This window comes from Cucurbita maxima, unplaced genomic scaffold (genome assembly GCF_002738345.1).
Source record: "Cucurbita maxima cultivar Rimu unplaced genomic scaffold, Cmax_1.0 Cma_Scf00001, whole genome shotgun sequence".
Lineage (NCBI taxonomy): Eukaryota > Viridiplantae > Streptophyta > Magnoliopsida > Cucurbitales > Cucurbitaceae > Cucurbita > Cucurbita maxima.
In genome coordinates this window covers 9,451,214-9,469,783 of record NW_019272017.1, presented here as the reverse complement: position 1 = coordinate 9,469,783, position 18,570 = coordinate 9,451,214, and the positions used below count along the sequence as shown (strand labels likewise).

The window sequence follows — 18,570 nt, the reverse complement described above, 5'->3', positions numbered from 1 at the left end:
ATAATTCTTTTAAGTAAAAAAAAAAGTGGTTTTTAGTCCATCATTCAAACAAAGTTAATAGATATTTAAAAATAAACTATTAATTATTTCTAAAAGATATTTTTATTAATTTAGCATTTTTTTATGTTAATAAAGGGACCAAAAATGTAACCCCTTTCATTCAGAATCTTAATTTAGCATTTGATAACCGGCATTCTCTTGCATCTCCAACTACATGATCACTTTACTCACTTCTCATTTCTACGAAAACACGAGTTATTTACAAATAACGTTTAATTTTAGAGTGATTATGATTGTACTATTGAAAAATAATGTGCATCTATTGATACATATAGTAACTTCCTCAAATCGCTCTTATTTAGATGTGATTCAGTTTATTTATTATTCTTTTACTCGTATTACCAAAAAATAATAATATATATATATATATATCCTTAATTAATTATGGTCAAACACCCAAATCAATTGATTAAGTTGCAATAACGAGATTTGATATACGTTCATTAGTTATAATTGTTTATATTTACTAATTAAATTGTTAGTCCAAACATAAACTCAACTTGTTAAAGACCTACTTATTTATTAAAAGATTTATCTTTAAATTAAATTAAATGCATTTATTGAAAAATCTATATTCATAAATATTTGTTCAGATTAATAAAAATATTCAATTGATCTAAAAAATACACATAAATTTTCAAAAGTTCCAATAATATTACCTTTCAAAGAATATATCCATGGTGGTACTAAAAAAAAAAGAAAAAAAATTCAAAAATACTCCAAATTGTTAATATTTTATTTAAAAATTTTCATTAATAAACTAATTAAAAAAAAACTTGTTTAAGAAAAAATAAAAATATTTTTACCATTATTACCCCAATTAAAAAATATTCTGAACTTTTAAGTGTAACATTAAAACGTGTGTAGAAAGAAATTATATATATATATATATATATTTAGATTTAGATTTTATTAAAAGTTTTCTTGACCTTTTAGAAATTTAAAAATTAAAAAATATTTTTAATATAAAAGTGTAAATTATTAATTTATTAATTGCGTCAAATTAAGCAAATAGCGAACTAAATTTGATTTGGAAGCTCCCATTTGCGTGCAGCATCCACCACGCACACGCAGCCACGGCTGGGAACATTTCGACCAATTCTCTTGTCTGCCTCCGCCCTCGCTTTCTTTATAATTACACAGCTAAGGAGCGAAGATGAATCTCTGGTCTCTTGATTTTCTTCTTCCCGGGTCTCCGATCTCTAATCCACTTCCAGGCCTCCGCCTCTCATGGATTCCTCCGGCTCCGGCTCCGGCTCCGGCTCCGTCTCCGACACCTCCAATCCACTTTCGCCCTATCAACTTCTCTTCACAGCTCTCTCTCTCATTCCCCTCTCTCACCTTCTCGCTGCGCTCCTCCTCATCTTCCTCGTCTTCCTCTACAATTTCTTCGAGATTCATTTTCTTCACGACTTCATCCGCGCCTTCCGAGGCGACCGCGTTTGCATCACTGCATCCGACCCCGATTTCTATCAATCCGTTGTTTCCAAGTGCCGGATTCTTCATGGCAGGTTTTTCTTGTTATTCTTTGCATTTTAGGTTTCTCTTCCTTCGCCATTCCGATTGTTTGCTCCTCTTCTCTGGATCCCTCCCTCTTAACTCCTTTACTTAATGCTATTGATTTGCTTTGGAGCAGGTACTCCCCAACTCCATGGCTTTGCAGTCCTCATTTGCAGACTATTTTCCTCAGCATTTTTGGGAGTTCTCCTCCTGTCTCCTATAAAAGGTCTGCTTTCACTCCTCGTTTCATCTCCGTTCGCATTTATTTTGGATGCTCTTAGGCTTTAACAAAAAGAAAAAGTTGAAGAATATGAATAAAGGAAGGATGAAAGAAAGCAAAAAGAAATGGAAAAGATATTGGTCAAGGCCTTAGCCAAAGGGTGATTTCAAGGATTATACTGTACCTATTTTATCATAATCACTTTCCGGGACAGCTAACGTTCAACTGCTTATAACGTGACTGTGAATGACATCAAGATAACTAGATGAACACTATTTTCTTTTAACATGTGTGCTGATTTTCTATAAGACTGAATATAAATGGAAAAGAGTCCTCAATGGGGAAAAAGAAACAAAAGTATCGAATTTTCTGTTTTGTCGATACTATAAATAAAATCTTGTTCATAAGCGCCTAATAATCTTATCGGATCATCTTGGCATGTTCTCACACTATTCACTATGGCATAACCGGGAACGTCTGCGAATTAATTTTCTTTTTCTGTTAAACACTTCTCTTGCATTTTATAAAATTAGACCTATGATTTTACCCCAGACAGTTATTTCGTGTACCTGATGGTGGAACAATTGCTTTGGATTGGCTAAGGAGTTCTGATGGTAAGTTTTATTTATTCCCTCATCAGTCAAGAATGTTCTTACTTTCTCTATTCGTTTGTCTCTGATCTCAGTAATGCATCGTATATTGATATTCGTCCATGAACAGATTCCCAAAAGTGTGTTGAATGATGAAAAAAGAGATTTTCTTGTCGTGACAATTGATACGCCCATCATTTTCTTAATTCGGAAGGATCATTTTATTTACCGTTATGATTCTAATTTTCCTGTATCTCACAAGTCGCAACTTACTTTTTGAGAAGTGAATCAACCTCCATTGATGAATGAAATAAATAGGAGCTTACAACACCAAAAGGTGAATTACATAAAAGATCTCCAATTGGAAATCAAAGAAGATAGACTATAATCCCTAAATGGATGTAAATGTTTAAACCAATACAAAGTATGAAATAAAACAGATCCAAAAAGCTATCATAAGTAGAGAAAACGTTCTTGAAAATTCTTGTATCCCTTTCACCCCAGAAGAACACCCAGTTTATGGCCAACCAGAAAGTCTTTTCCGCACCATGAAAGGGATGACCCACAAAAATAAGCTAGAATACTTGATATGTGGTTTGGCAAAACCATAGACCAACCAAAATCTTATAGCACTGGTTCCCGAAAGGGAGAAGCAAAGGTACAATGAATAAAGCGATAAGAAGGATGCTCTTAGTGAGAAAAACGCATCACACGCCATGAGTCATTAGATTTGTCTGTAAAAACTCTAGTGGAATCCAAGGGCCAAATCCAGAAATCATCTGCAGACCCTAAAATAACTGGTGAAAGAAGATAGGAGACACTAAACCATTCAATCACCTAAATCATGAAGATTCCGATGCAAATGTAAGCCCTGTGGCAGCTTGAGAACTAATTTGAGCCTGTGCAACTGTGATATTGGGGCTAAAAGACAACTGAAAAACCTTGGAGGCGTTGTAGCAATAACCCCACAATTCAGATAGGAATCAGGCCCAATAGATGTATTAGCCCCATTCTTGAGACATCGTTGAACAAGGTTAGTCACAAGTTCAATGGTCGAACAAATAAAATGCAAATAGAAGTTTAAAAGATGCTCTCTAAATATCTGCAGGCCATTAATTATCCACTTATTTCATATTACCAGCAATAGTATTTCGCCAAAGGGCACCGTATCGTGCAAAAATCTCCAAATCCACTTAGCTAAAAGAGTCATATTTTGAAACTGGAAATCTCCAATACCCAAACCTCCAATACCCAAACCTCCCTAGAGTTGAGGAAGCTTAGTTTTCTCCCAGTTGGAACCTTTCCAAAGAAGAACTTCGATAAGTTTATCCAGAGTTTTGACGACCTTAGTTGGTAATTTAAACAACCAGAGCTCATAAGTATGCATACTTGAAAGAATAGCTTGAATAAGGATATGTCTTCTGCCTTTGGAAATAAAGGCATATTTCCAACTATGGAGTCATGCTTCTCAATAATAGGCTGCCATAAGAAGAGTTTCGCATTTCCACCCAAAAAACACCAAGATAAGTAGACGGCCATGTACCTCATCTACAACCAAACTTCAGTGTCCCAATCCATTTTGGCCTTGCTGATGCATACCCCCATACATCAGAACTAAAGTTAACTCATTGCTGATGCATACCCCCCATACATCAGAACTAAAGTTAACTCAAAGATCTTGGATCATAAATAAATTGTTCATTAGAGAATCAGTGGTACTTAAAATGAAAGATATAATTACAGAGACAAAACGGATTTTTGACCAAGCTGTAATTATGAACAACTCGTGAATGATTGACTTGTTTGTAATGATTATAACAATGGACATAACTTGTCCTACAATGTCTCAGAATGCAACTCTAAGTCTATAATTGAGTGACCTATAGTTAATGAATGAAAATTGATTGATTAAATAGTTTAATTAATTAATTTTGTATCATTAGAGCTTGTAATCTGTAGGTCAATAAGGTCCCCTTGCTAGCTCATAGTAATACTAAAAGGTTCAATTTAATTGAAAATTTGAAGTATTCAAATTACTATTTAATATATTGTATTTAAATATAAAGGAGAAAATAGATTTTCTAGAGAAGTATCATCAGCTAACTGTAAATGGTTCAAACGAAAAGATGAAGTGCAATAGGATGAGTCGCAATGCTATTACTACCAGCTAAGACAATCAGAGTCCAAAATAAAAAGGAAAGGAGAAAGTGGATCCCTCTGTCTAATGCCCTGGGTAGGAATGATTTTACTTCTAGGTTTCTCATCACAACTTATTAAACTTGACCCTTAAAATATTATAGAAATATCTTCAAAGAGTAGGCATTGGTCAAATATTAATAAAACAACGACAAACTTTATACTATTTGGATACCAACTCGTGCTTTCAGTGCTAGACATTGCAAACTTGAAATGTAGTCCCAATAACTTTTAAACTTTCACCCACATTTTTATTCAATGTTTATGGGCCTGTTTCAAAATTATCAGCTACAGTATCATTTTCACTGGTCTTTTGTGTTCTTTTAAACCTTGCGTACAAAAAAAATAGTAATAAGCTGACTCACAAATCATGTTCTATTTTCCACTAGTGGGTTTCTATCAATTCTTTCATAAATAATAGGCAGTCAGTTAATGCTAATTTTCTTTAGATCTCACAAGACAAATTGCTAAATTTTAAGTCTTAGTGTGGAAGTCTTTTTTAGAAGAGGTATAAATCTCTTGCAAACCAAAGGAGTAAAGTTTAAATCCACTTAATCCATGCTGAATTTCACATATCTTATGCTAAAAGCTGTCAAGATTTTTCAGTAATCAAGTGATATGTGTTATTGGATACTTCCCTAATTTCACCCACTTGTGCAGTTAAATATGCTGCCTTTGGCGTGAATGTTAACACCACTCCTGGCAATGAGAAAACACCAACTGTTATAGTTATTCCAGGATTAACCAGTGATTCATCTGCAGCTGTAAGTTATATTTCATTTTCCAACTTGTATGCTAATTTTATTTAATCTTATTTCCCAAATTTCCCAAACGATTTCCTTTTTCTTCTTCTTCTTTTTCCCCGGATGTACATGTTTGCACAGGATATGGCTTTTATTTGAGATGCCACAGTATTATTCCCGTTGATGGTTATTTTCTACAGTTCATGCCAATTATAGTCGTGACAGATGACATGTACTCCAATATGAAATATAAAAGGATATCAAAATAACTATTAGCTTTGTCCGTTTGAAATGTCATGTGCATACCAGAGTCGAGGAGACAGGAAAATATATCATCATTCAGAAGGCTACTGCAAGTAGTTATACATAGAAGGGTAGTTTCAATAAAATCCTGAAATGTTTGATACAATGCATCGATGACCACATTCTTCCTCATGAAAAACCTTTCATTAAACAGATAAAATTACAGGAATACAGGAGTATGGTGATGCCAAATTGAAACAAAATCATCTATTCTAATTGTTAGATGTCTTGATGTAGAATTTTTTATTTGGGAGAATATGATAGGAATTATTGAAACTATGATAATGATGCAATATAATTTCTTTTTCGTTTTTCTTGTTACATCCATAATAAGAACTCGAATTTGGAGTAAGAAAATAAATGATGAAATCAGATCTAAGTGTATAACAGGGTGTCTATCATAAAACATTTTCACCTTTAGCATTTGGCCAGTGCTTTTATTTAGACTCTTTAATGGTTGTTTTGTTGGGCTCAAGAAGGTTTGCACTTTCTACAGTACATCAAGCATTTGGCATTCAGGATATCCAAACGTGGATGGAATGTCGTTGTGAGCAATCATCGTGGTCTTGGCGGCATATCACTAACTGTAAGATTGCTATTAAGTTTAACTGTAGGAATGCCGTTAACCTTAAAATGGAGACGCTGGACATTTTGACAAATGCTGGAACATACCTTCCTCTCAGTTTCAACTTACCTATTCAAGAGATAATTGCAAATTATACCTCTGTGATTTGTGTTTTAAAAATGATTTTGAATACTTGTGTAGTTTGCAATTTTGCTCATTATATCTTTTTATTGATTAGTTTTAACAGATTTAGTACATGTTGATTGGAGTTTCTTGGATAAGGTCTTGGGGAAGAAAGGGTTGGGTTTAAATGGTAATCACCTCTTTAATGAAAGCTACTGCAGGCTTCCTTTCCTTTTCCCAAATTTTTAACTTGTGAAAAAAAAATGTTGTGCAAGTAAAATAATTTTTTCTAGAAGTATCTATGAAAAAATTAATAATTTAAAAGTGTGTTTAGTATAGTTTCTTCGATGATTTCTGAGGATCAGAAGTATTTATTTAAAATAACTTAATAAATAAAAAACACTTTGAAAAACTTGTGGTGAATGCATTATTTTCCGGATGATATATGTTTTATATTTTTATTATGGAATTCTATATATATGTGATTCATCTTATTTATCTGAAATCTTGGTTCTCCTTGGTATGATCAGTCTGAACGTGTCTATAATGCTGGATGGACAGAGGATATAAGGAGAGTGGTTGGCCATATTCATAGTCAACATCCAGAAGCTCCTCTGTTTGTTGTTGGAACTAGTATTGGCGCAAACGTTCTGGTATAAGTATTTACCTATTAAACACTTTATGAATTCATGTTTTCTTGACTGAATTGGATTTTATCATGAAGCCAACAGGCGTAAAAAGGTAGGATAGGCTCAAATTTGCTCCTAAATTCTTTTGGATTGCTAAGCTTATGAAGGTTATAATATTTTAAGAAGCTGGAAATGGTTTTGGGATCAATGGGAAAAAAGTTGTTGCGAACGGTAGAAATCTTTATTGTTTTTTTTTTTTTTTCTTTTCTAACTTTGATTATTTCGTAATCTTGGTTATTAAGGAGTTATTTGGTGACAGTCTATTATTTCTTGTTTACCATGTTGGTGAAACGCAAGTGTTTGGAAATTGTTCCTATTTCTTGTTTATTTTTTTAAGAAAATTTCCCAAATTATCTATAAGCTTGGAAATAACAAAATCTAGTTTCTTGTTCTTTTCATGTTCAGGCTCTTTTAAAAATATATAAAAGCATTATTTATCATTTTGGACTAATAAAATGCATAATAAATATTTAAATGTCGGTAAAATTACACTTTGGTTCTGAAGTTTCACTTATGTTGCATTTGGGTTCTTGAGTTTTCAATCTCAACAATTTCACCATTGAAGTTTGCCGTTGGTAGAGTTTTTGGTCCCTCTATCAGCTTTTTCGTTAACTTTTTGTTGGTAGAATTTTTCTTTTTTTCCAATTTCAACATGTACTGCTTCCTTCAGGTAAAATACCTTGGAGAGGATGGTGCCAATGTCCCTATTTCCGGTGCTGCAGCTATTTGCTCGCCATGGGATCTGTTGGTTAGTATGCCAATTGTGTTCTACATAATCTAATTGATGCATTATATTTCTTTACGGTGTGAAGTTTTTCAACTTAAAGCATTCGTTAAGGGTCATTTCTTTTTCCCAATATTCTTAAGGCAATCTAGTTATTTTGGTGGTATAATAGAACCTATCTTATTTATTATCTTGAATAGTTTACTTTCTTACCAATAGGAACTTCAAATTAGGTGCATGTTCTTTTCCCTTCATTGTGATGCTCATTCATATAGCATGTGTAAAGAGGCCATTGAATTGATCTCAAGATCTTTTAATGGATATGCCAATCACGCCTCTTTTCTTTAACCGACATGCGTCTCTTTCTAAGAAGAACTCGTGTGAAAGTTGTTCTCAGGTTTGTAGCAAAAGTGAGATCATTACAGTCTGGAAACATGATGGGCTGATATCAATTTATTTTCTACTTTTCCCTCTATACATGTGAAACAGATGAAATATTAGAATCGTTCAGTTTATTTTATAGCCATGAGTGTTGTTTCTCAATACAATCAAAGTTTCACTCCTTTCTCTCAGGACTCGATATGTGTGTGAAGCGCGTCACATTGTCAGTGTAATTATAAAAACCAATCTTCTATGCTCTTTTTAATCGCCTAACACAATTCCCATGTCGTTCCCTTCTGTAGATATGCGACAGGTTTATTAATCGCAGGCTTGTTCAGAGTTTTTATAATAAAGCTTTGGCTATCGGCTTACAAGGTTTTGCGTTGTTGTACGTATAAACATTTTTTTTTACCTTAATATGATTTTTTTCGAACCCATTGACATGATAACTTAGAGTGCTTTACTACTTTAACTATTAAGCATAAGATAACATTAATATCTTTCCAACTTATACTATATTTCCCTGCAGGCATCGATCCAACTTATCTCAACTTACGGAGTGGGAATCCATTAAGAAGGTCCTTGACTCTGTTACATCGTACTTTAGCATGAAAATATTTAAAGTCGTGCATCTTAAACTTCGCTAGCTCTGACATGATTATCTTCTGATGGACACCTCGTTGATGTCTCAACATTAGCTCATCACTTCAAATTGGTTTGGAATTTATGCACAACCAAGATCTGTCTATTCTGCTTTGGTCTTTTAAAATATTCAATATTAACAAAACAACTTATTGGGCTGCCTTATGTGAGGAATACAAGACTATAAGTTCCATTTAGTTTCATCTGACGAAAAATTATTATAAGGCTTGATACATGCGGCTCATATCTGTAGGTCTAATTTATTTACCCCACCCATTGAATGCATTAGATCGGAGTAGTAGTATTTTAAGGTCCTGCAGGTCCTGCAATTAAGGCTTGTGACATTCAACTTCAGGACTCCTACTCACTTCTTTTGTGATTTTAAATGGAAATTAAGACAGACCTTTACAATCGTATCACATAAGATGTTTTTTTTTTTTTTTTTTTTTTTTTTTTTTTTTTTTTTTTTTTTTTTTTTTTTTTTGTCTAACTATNATCCATATTATATATATTAATATTTTCTTCTTGCTTCATGGCAGTCACGTTCGATTCGTGATTTTGACAACTATGCCACACGCATCCTTGGAAATTTTGAGGTAAAACACACTCTGAATACTTATTTTGATTGGATAATTTGAGCATAGTTCAACAGATTTATGCATACTCTCTTGACCAAGTGATGTTGAACTCGAAAAAATCAATTTGTACTATTTTATAACTAAATCAATTTAGACGATTGTTTAAGATTTCATTTTAAAATTGTTGATCCATAATTTTCATAGGTACATAAGACTCTTCTAAATGCATAGTTTAAGGTAATATCATAGAAGAATATTGGATTCAAATGGATAGTAGATTTTATTAATATGAGTGGTTTTTCATCTATTTTTCTTCACTTATCTAGGAAGAATTACGAGATTTTGGGTGCAATAATTTTATTTAAGTAATTTTGAATTGATTTTAAATAGAATCAAGTGAAAATAATTATAAATCACTAATAGAAGATTTTCTTAAATTGATACCATTATTAATTTGGGACTTTAATTGATACAACCTCAAAGTTTGGAATATAAATGGATTTTTTCCTAATTTCAAATAACAATTCATGTAAGAAAAAGGAAAAGTGCATAGATTTACGGATAATTTTTTAAAAACAGCTTTCAAGCCATAAAAAACAGGAAGTAGTAAATTAGATTCAGTGTGCTTTTCATATTAACGATTCATTATAATCATCGCTTAGGTTTAATTTGATTCATGCGTGTTATAATTTGAAATTAATATATGGAAGAATAAATGAAAATCTATGAACGGAAGTATCTTTCCATACAGTTCTTTTCTCTCTTTTTTTAATGTAAACCCAAAAGGCCCTTATGTTTTCATACGTCGTAAATGCTAAAACATGTTTCTGTTCTTTCCCAGACCGTGGATGAATTTTACAGGCACGCCACTAGTGCTACCCATGTGGGAAATGTAGCAGTGCCACTTCTATGCATTAGTGCTTTGGATGATCCGGTTTGCACAAAAGAAGCCATTCCATGGGACGAGTGTAGGTAGGACTTATTTCATGCTTGTAAGCACTTCCTTTTTTTTTTTTTTTTTTTTTTTTTTTTTTTTTTTTTTTTTTTTTTTTTGTTGCAGAACTTTTTTTAAAAATTGTGCTCAATAGTTATAAGCTGTTCTACTATAGTTATCAGAACTTTTGAAAACAGTTTCCTATTTTTGTTTTCAGAACTGTTTTTAAAAAATTGTGATTTATTTTATTAGTCATTCACAAAAGAAAATATTTGGAATTACTAATTACAAATCCGTGATTTTGAAAGGAATAACATTTTCATTTTCTTCTGAAATAAATCATTTGTGAGAATGCACCATAATATTTTTTAATGTATAATTATTCCACTTGCCTAATCCTATCTTTTTTGGAATTTGGATAACCCTGGTTGATTAACTATTTACAGGGCAAATAGGAATGTCGTTCTAGCAACGACACCGCATGGAGGACATCTAGGTTTCTATGAAGGGATAACTGCCAACAGCCTGTGGTAATATACATGTCCTCCCATTTGTAAATTGTACTGAGAAAAAGGAATTTTTGGGTTTTGAAGTCTTGATCTACCGTATGCTTTCATTGTGGGTCATTATGCATAAAATGTAAATAAAATAAAATATAAAATGATTGGCTGATTACTTAGAAGTCTCATTAGATCTTATCTTGCAGCTTAACATTCATTAGCAATCTTGGAATTAAGGTCATCTAATTGTGATACGTCGTGTAAAATCATGTCCTGTAGGTGGGCAAGGGCTGTCGATGAATTCCTCGGCGTCCTACATTCCAGCTCGTACATTGATGTAATAAAGCAGGTGCAGTAACATGACCATAATTATATTTATAGCATTTAGTGCCAGGTACATTGAAAGAGAATTCATGAATCATGAATGAAAGGATTATCTAATCTAATAACTCATAACCAGTATTCTATTACAAGTAAGATCTCACATCAGTGGGAGAGGAGAACGAAACATTTCTTATAAGAATGTGGAAACTTGTTCCTAACATATGTGTTATAAAAACCCTGAGGCTGACGGTGATACGTAACGGGCCAGAGCGGACAATATTTGCTAGCAGTGGGCTTGGACCGTTACAATGGTATTAGAGTCAGACACTGAGAGGTGTGCCAGTGAGGATGCTAAGCCTCCAAGGGGGGATTATGAGATCCTACATCGGTTGGAGAAAAAAACGAAACATTCTTTATAAAAGTGTGAAAACCTCTTCCTAACAGACGCATTTAAAAATCGTGAGGTTGACGGCGATACGTAACGCATCAAAGCAGACAATATCTACTAGCGGCGGGCTTGGGATATTAGAGTATTGCTATAGATTCCCAAACTTGTGAGAAGTTTAGAACCCTCCCACTTCCCCTAGCCTTCACTTGTCATTGACAACTTACCTCATTCTGCCTATATATCTCTACTAATATGATCCACACTGCTAAGCCTGGTTCCTAACATAAGTGAAATGTATTGGCGGCTTGGCATTCATTTCAAAAAACTTGGCTTATGTATAATGCCAATTACCAAATGAAAGCTGACCAAGAAAAGCACCAAAAAGCATGTTGGCTGGACAAACAGAGAGTTTGAAAACCTTATTTCATCAATATGACAACCTTCCAGTTGTCCATGAAGCTTCTAAGTTGGAGCATTTGCAGCTCTGGTGCAGAGCAGAAGATTAAAAATTCTTTACTTGATACCAGATTTGGTATTGTTTTCCTCCAAGAATCGGAGTTCTTCTATTGATCGTTCCACCATCAGGTTTGTTTGGCTACACTCGATAATCGGTCTTTTTAGCAAGGTCATCCGAGATCTCTCTCGTGATGATATTCCTGTTTAAAATGGATGTTATATTTGGTCAAACATATCAGAATCTCCCGTTTTTTATCCTGTTGAGGTATTTTTCACCTCAAACAAGTGGAATTCTAGATTCATCCACTTTTGTTACTCTCCAGAAGAAAGGATCATCTTTGGACATTTTCCTGTTGTCTTAGAAGTAGGAGCTCTCTCTTGGTTGCAATCCCTTTCATATTTGAAATTTTTTGGCTCTCCCATCCCTCCGTCAACAAGCCATTGGATTTTTTTACCCATTAATGTGTGAGAAGGCTTCTATTTCTATGTAATCTAGCCTCATACAACTTATACTTTCTTGCAGATGCGAAAGACAAGAACTCCTACTCCGAGCTTTTCCATCGATCAAGGTCCTTACGTGAGCGTTTTGGAAGATGGAATGGTGACTGCTGTAGGTGATGAGCAAACAGATGATACTATGCAAGACTTATCGAACCAGGAAATGGCCAACGTTAGTACGAGCGCCGAAGTCATTTTGGACAAAGAAGAGGCTGACCATGTTGGGAAGAAGAATGACCAACCAGAGCGCTATGAAGAAAAGGATCCAAATCCAACACAGGCCACAACTCCTGCAAGGAAATGCACAGATTGTCTTACACGCCGGAGTGGGAGATCATTCTGGCTGCTCGCTTACATTGCCATTATCACATCATGGCCAATGGTGCGCCCAGCTCTCTCCTTACTCTTTAAGAAATATAAAAATCTCATGCCTGGAGGTTCACGTAAAAGATAGAATTTGCTGTTGTCAGCAAGTATTCTTAATATTAAGTTGCCATTCAATTGAAAATAAAATGGGTAAAAGGGTAGAATTACATTTACCGTTGTTTATTCGGAAATATTTGAAACTAGTAATGTAACTTATTGTTTGTCCTACTTTTCATGTACTGTACTGTTATTAAAGAAATAAAATTGATCTCTGGCTACTCCTTTATTTGTTGTTCCTGCCATTTTCTTTTCACAAAAGCTCTGCATTGTAGTTTCGCGGCAAGCTTTGATGTCATACAAAGAGAAGTTCTGCCACGGCTCAAGCCCACCGCTAGCAAATATTGTCCTCTTTGGAGCCAGCGTCTGCTAGGAAGAGGTTTCCACAATCCACCCATTTGGGGCCAAGAGGTTTCCACAATCCACCCATTTGGAGCCCAGTGTCTTCACTGGCACTCATTTCCTTCTCCAATCAATATGAGACTCCCCCCTCCCCCAATCTACCTTCTTTTGGGGCCTAGCATCCTTGCTAACACAACGTCTCATGTCCACCCCCTTCGAGGTTTCAGCCTTCTTGCTGGCACATCGTCCAATGTTTGGCTCTGATAGCATTTGTAACAGTCTAAACCCATTATTGTTGATATTGTCCTCTTTAAGTGTAACCGCCCTTGTCCTCTTTAAGTGTAACAGCCCAAATGGTGGTAAAGGTTTCCACACCCTTATAAATGGTGTTTCATTCTCCTCCCCTAAACGATGTGGGATCTCACACTAAGCTCCCCTTTTCGGGCCTCCCTTCAAAGTTTTTAAAACGAAGAAGATGTTTCCAAACTCTTATAAAGAATGTTTCATTCTCCTCAACCAATCTGGGATCTCACAAACTCTCTCTGAGATTGCCTTAATTTCACTCGAAATTTGTAGTTGAAGTTTCCATATAAAGATGGAGCCATTACTTGATATAGAAGGCAAGAAAGAGTATGCATTTAAGCTACAGTGGACATTGGACCTGCTGTACCAGAAAATCAAATATTTGAAGATTCAACTACAACCAAAAGCAGCCGCTTAATGAACTGCTAAATCCGTTGCAGCCAAGGAGAGAGGTATGTCACTGACCCATGTTTGATTATGTGCTGAGAATAATGCATGTTTAGCTTCATTACTTTTCTTACTTTCATAGCTTTATATTATGTTATAACCTCCACCTCTCTCTCTGTTGGCTGGTCATTTTCGACCACCATCTTCCCCACACAACATGATGGTGATGTTTTTTTTTTTTTTTGTCTTAACCTTGAAACAACAGTCATCCCCCCCTCTCTCTCTTTACTTTTAAAGCTAAAGCAAAGAGCTCAATTCTCCGACCTAACCAATCATCAAATACACCATATCCTCCCACACCCTCTCCCCACACGTCCCATGGAAGACCCTGAAATGCCTAATCAAAGCTCTGCCTCCATTGTTGACACCTCCCGCCCCTTCCGCTCCGTCAAAGAAGCCGTTGCCGTGTTCGGCGAACGTCTTCTAGTCGGAGAAGCTTACTCGTCGTCGCCAAAGCCATGTGCCAATGCCCCATTGTCTGAAACAGGCACATGGGATTCTTTGTTAAGCTCCACAACAACTGTAAAGGAAGAGAAAGAACATGAAGTGTTGGATACACTGAAGAAACTTGAGGCAGAGCTGGAGGAGACTAAGGAAGAGTTGAGGTTGCTGAAGGAAAGGGAAGAAGATACAGAAGTGGCATTGGCTTCACTGAATGCAGAGCTGCATAAGAACATGTCAAAGTTGGCTGAGGCGGAAGCGGAGGCGGCTGCGGCGGCGAAAGCTGTGGCGACGAGAAGAATCACAATGGGATGTGAGAATGGAAGGATAGAAGAAGAAATGAAGAGAACAGAGGCATTGGCTCAGATATTGAGATTTGGAGGGAAAAAGGAGAAGAAAAAGGTAAAGAAAAAGCCAATAATTCCACTGGTTGGAGATTTGTTGATGAGATTAAGGAGAAAAGGGAGTCTCAGTTCTTCATTCAAATCCTTCGATTAAAGAACCCTTTGATTTGCGTTCTTCCTTCCCGCTTGCTTGGGAATTGTTTGATCGTCTTTCACAATGTAATTTCACTTCTTTTTTGTCGTATGAAATGTTTTTTTTTTTTTAATTTTAATGAAAGATCGAATGAAATTAGATTTTAAAATTTGAAGGAAAAAAATATATATACAAGGAGAAAGCTGTTTATAATATAAAAGTATAAATTATTTGTATTATAAAGCCAAACAAACGAATTATTAACCCTCAGAAAAATAAAAAGAAAAAAAAATTGACCGTTGGGATATTTATTAAAAATCAAGCATAATAATAATAAAAAAAGACTAAATTAATTAATGTTTCAAAAAAAAAAAAACCTTAAATCTTCCAAAAAAAAATTGAAAATATACTCCAAAAATATTTTGTTCGAGCTTTCAAAATGTTCATTAATATATTTAAAGTTTTTTAAAATTTTTAAAAATATATTTAAATTTATTTTAAAAAAATTTAAATACGTTTTATCAAATTGTTAAAGTATACAATTTTTGTTTGTATATTGAACTATAATAAGTTTTTAAAATTTTTTATAAAAAATTTGGAGGGGTTAATGCTAATATTTTATAGGTATTTTTTAAATGTGATATTTTTTAACTTTTTTAAAAAAATTAAAGGATATTAATAAAATTTTAAAGTTTAAATATATTTTTTTAAAAAAAGCTATTAAAAGTTGAATATTTTGTTAAAAATTTTGAAAATTTGAAAAATACTTTTTTTAATAGTGAAATATAAAATTTACAGGTTTTTATTTATTTATTATTATTAATTTAATTTAATAATAATTAAAGAAGTTTTAGTGGTGAAGGAGGCAGCTGGGGCTTCTAAGTTTCTGAATCGCTCCATCGAATCTCATATCCTTTGTCGGACGAAGACGAAGGAACAGCGATTGAATTGAATATGCATCCCATGGTGTTGAATTCCTCCCCTTACCACAGAGCCCCGCAAACCCTTCAATCTCCTTCTTCCTCTTCTTCTTCTTTTTCTTCTCGCGCCTTCAAGGTCCCTTTCCTTTCCCTCTTTTACTCCTCCGTTTTCTGTTCCTCCTAACCAAATTGACAAGTTCAGATCTGGAATATCTTGTAGATCTCCTCCTTCTTCGTCCGCCATGTTTCGCCTTCAAGACAGCGCAGTCTTCTTTGCCGGAGATCATGTCGTTCCCTTCGAATTAACTCACGCACGCCAGGTACTATTTCTGCGTTCCTTCTATTGAATTTGTGTTGGATTCGTATTAAGTTCTGGTTGTTGAATCTATCCGATGTTTTTGTTTTGTAAATTGCTCGCTCTTAGGGTAGATATGCGATTGGTTATCGTAGATGTTAGAACGAAGCTCCTGCCCAATCCTCTTTCTTCTGAGATTGACAATCTTTGTCGTATGATTCAAAATTTTCTGTTTTCAGTTATTAGAGCCGTCGCAACTTCCAATTCGGCACTGGAATTGCCGCTGACTGCAGAAAATGTTGAAAGTGTTCTGGACGAGGTTCGACCATATCTTATTGCGGATGGTGGTAATGTAGCATTACATGAAATAGACGGAAATGTTGTACGGTTGAAGCTACAAGGAGCATGCGGCTCATGTCCGAGTTCTGTTACGACTATGAAGATGGGAATTGAACGGCGTTTGATGGAGAAGATCCCTGAAATAGTTGCTGTGGAACCAATAGCAGATGAGGAAACTGGATTGGAGCTCAACGAGGACAATATAGAGAAGGTAAATCACTGTTCACTCTCTATCACGCGTATTCATTCTATGATTTGGATGCAACTTAAAATTCGTTTCTGAATCGTATATTTGCCTTACACCAACCCACTTGTAATCTCTAACCTATAGACGACTTATAATGGACCTTTCAAGGTATTTGAACATTTTTTGGGAGGAAGAAGCACAATGGTATGTATAGCTCACACAGGTTCTTTGATATATTTGATTATTGAGAAATTAAGGGTAGGATTAAGCTAGCATTCTTTGATGTATGTGATTATTGAGAAATTATGGGTAGGATTAAGCTAGCATTCTTTGATATATGTGATTATTTTGAAATTAAGGGTAGGATTAAGCTAGCATTCTTTTTATTCAACTTCAACAATTCTTCAGATTGGCTTCGTTTTTTGATAAGATATTACCCATTTAGTAGGTCAAGCCTCTGTCTCCGTAGTTTTTTTGGTACTTCAGCCTTCCATTTCTCATTTCTCTGTGACCGAAGGAACGAATGGGTTTCTGAAATCATCCTTATTCGGATAAGGACTGCCAAGAAAGCATATGGCATGATTACATCTTCATTTCGTTCTTCATAGAAATATCAATTAAGTGCATCCAAGGCCCGTGTGTCCGATTTTTTAATCCGGGTGCTACTCTACTTGGTATTGGTCCAAAACTGCGACCAGCTTGATTAAGCTTGCAGCATTTGTAGACAATGAACCTGATAGTAATGCAACACAACGCTTGAATTTGCCTGTCATCATATGAAACCCAAGGGGCTGTATATCGAATCGTACTGGTAGGTTATCTTTGAAATACTTATTACTCCCCATATAAGAAATGCTCTATTCTTTTTTTTTTTTTTTTTCATACTGACTTGTCATGTGATAGATTTCCTAGCCTGTCTCATCCTTGCCTCCAAGTTGGTTGGTTATTCGTTGTCACCTGGATGGGTTGTAGTTCCATCGTTATTATTATCTATTCAATCTTGATGGAGATTCCAATGCCTCTTTCAACCTTATGAAAAATTGGAAACAGAAACTCACTCTTGTTTGTACAATTATGATTGAATGTTATTATTGCTTATTTTTTCCAGTGAATTCAGAAGCCGAGTTTTTTTTGTGCCCCTTTCTTAGGTACTCGAAGAGATAAGACCTTATCTTATCGGGGCAGCGGGAGGATCTCTCGAACTCGTGGGTATCGAGGAGCCAATAGTTAAAGTTCGGATCACAGGGCCAGCAGCTGGGGTCATGACAGTGCGTGTGGCTGTTACACAAAAATTGCGAGAGAAGATACCATCCATAGCCGCAGTTCAACTTTTGTCATAATGAATCTACAGAATACGAGGAGATGTGAATAATTCTTCATTATTCAATTCGTCACATAAGAATAGAAACTCGTAGAATTTGTGTATCATGGTTGCCTCGAGGTATCCTGGTTGTTATTGGCGCTGTATTTATGTAAAATGTAGCCTCATGAACAATTTTTTAGATTATTCCGTACAATTTGCTTTCATAAGGGCACAAATAATCTGAAAAAATTGTAAATCTCATTTCTTTACAATATGGATTACAACGAGTGGACTAGCTTGTGTTTATGTATATAATCCTTAAATTGTGAATAGTTAAGACCCAAGAATAGACCTAATTTGGTGCTTCGTTCAAACTTTTCCTACTCCTTTATAGTACAAGTACGAAGTGATATCAAGCTGAGCATGGATAAGTTGTAGAGGTGGCCTAGTAGAGGAGATGTTGAGACCCTAACTTGTCTTGGTGGCATGCTCGAGCTACCATTCCTTTTTAAGTTGTCGATTCAGATCTTGAATAGGCATTGAGGTTGGAGATGTCGAGACCCTAACTTGACTTGGTGGCATGCTCGAGCTACCATTCTTTTTTAGGTTGTCTATTTAGATCTCAAATAGGCATTGAGGTCAGTTGAGGTTAATCCCCTAATACACGCGAACATGATCA

At 35.0% G+C, this 18,570-nt stretch overlaps 3 protein-coding genes and 1 long non-coding RNA gene across 6 annotated transcripts in view; 3 read left to right on the top strand and 1 right to left on the bottom strand.

Moving 5' to 3' along the window:
- Positions 1-18,570, bottom strand: part of LOC111493399 — a 631,558-nt gene that overhangs the window by 491,750 nt on the left and 121,238 nt on the right. The window lies entirely within an intron of this gene.
- On the top strand, positions 1,191-13,066 carry LOC111492564 (phospholipase ABHD3-like). The gene is made up of 15 exons (XM_023141903.1): positions 1,191-1,238; positions 1,272-1,571; positions 1,697-1,786; positions 2,333-2,394; positions 5,227-5,330; positions 6,109-6,198; positions 6,831-6,953; positions 7,660-7,737; positions 8,397-8,482; positions 8,624-8,672; positions 9,276-9,332; positions 10,156-10,286; positions 10,695-10,778; positions 11,028-11,097; positions 12,440-13,066. The coding sequence occupies exons 2-15, from the start codon at positions 1,291-1,293 to the stop codon at positions 12,866-12,868; spliced, it is 1,734 nt and encodes a 577-aa protein (XP_022997671.1). The 5' UTR covers positions 1,191-1,238; positions 1,272-1,290; the 3' UTR covers positions 12,869-13,066.
- LOC111493039 (WEB family protein At3g51220) lies at positions 13,739-14,956 on the top strand. The gene is made up of 2 exons (XM_023142626.1): positions 13,739-13,934; positions 14,135-14,956. Exon 2 carries the CDS (start codon positions 14,248-14,250, stop codon positions 14,866-14,868), a length of 621 nt encoding a protein of 206 aa, XP_022998394.1. The 5' UTR covers positions 13,739-13,934; positions 14,135-14,247; the 3' UTR covers positions 14,869-14,956.
- On the top strand, positions 15,703-18,223 carry LOC111493175 (nifU-like protein 2, chloroplastic). 2 transcript variants are annotated; one of them, XR_002719971.1, is made up of 5 exons: positions 15,703-15,903; positions 15,988-16,087; positions 16,302-16,612; positions 16,733-17,399; positions 17,737-17,827. XR_002719971.1 is itself a non-coding variant. In XM_023142821.1 (4 exons), the coding sequence occupies exons 1-4, from the start codon at positions 15,802-15,804 to the stop codon at positions 17,926-17,928; spliced, it is 705 nt and encodes a 234-aa protein (XP_022998589.1). In that variant the 5' UTR covers positions 15,703-15,801; the 3' UTR covers positions 17,929-18,223. The 2 variants fall into 2 exon arrangements, 1 of the variants encoding a protein (XP_022998589.1); XM_023142821.1 differs by lacking the exon at positions 16,733-17,399 and having other exon boundaries at positions 17,737-18,223.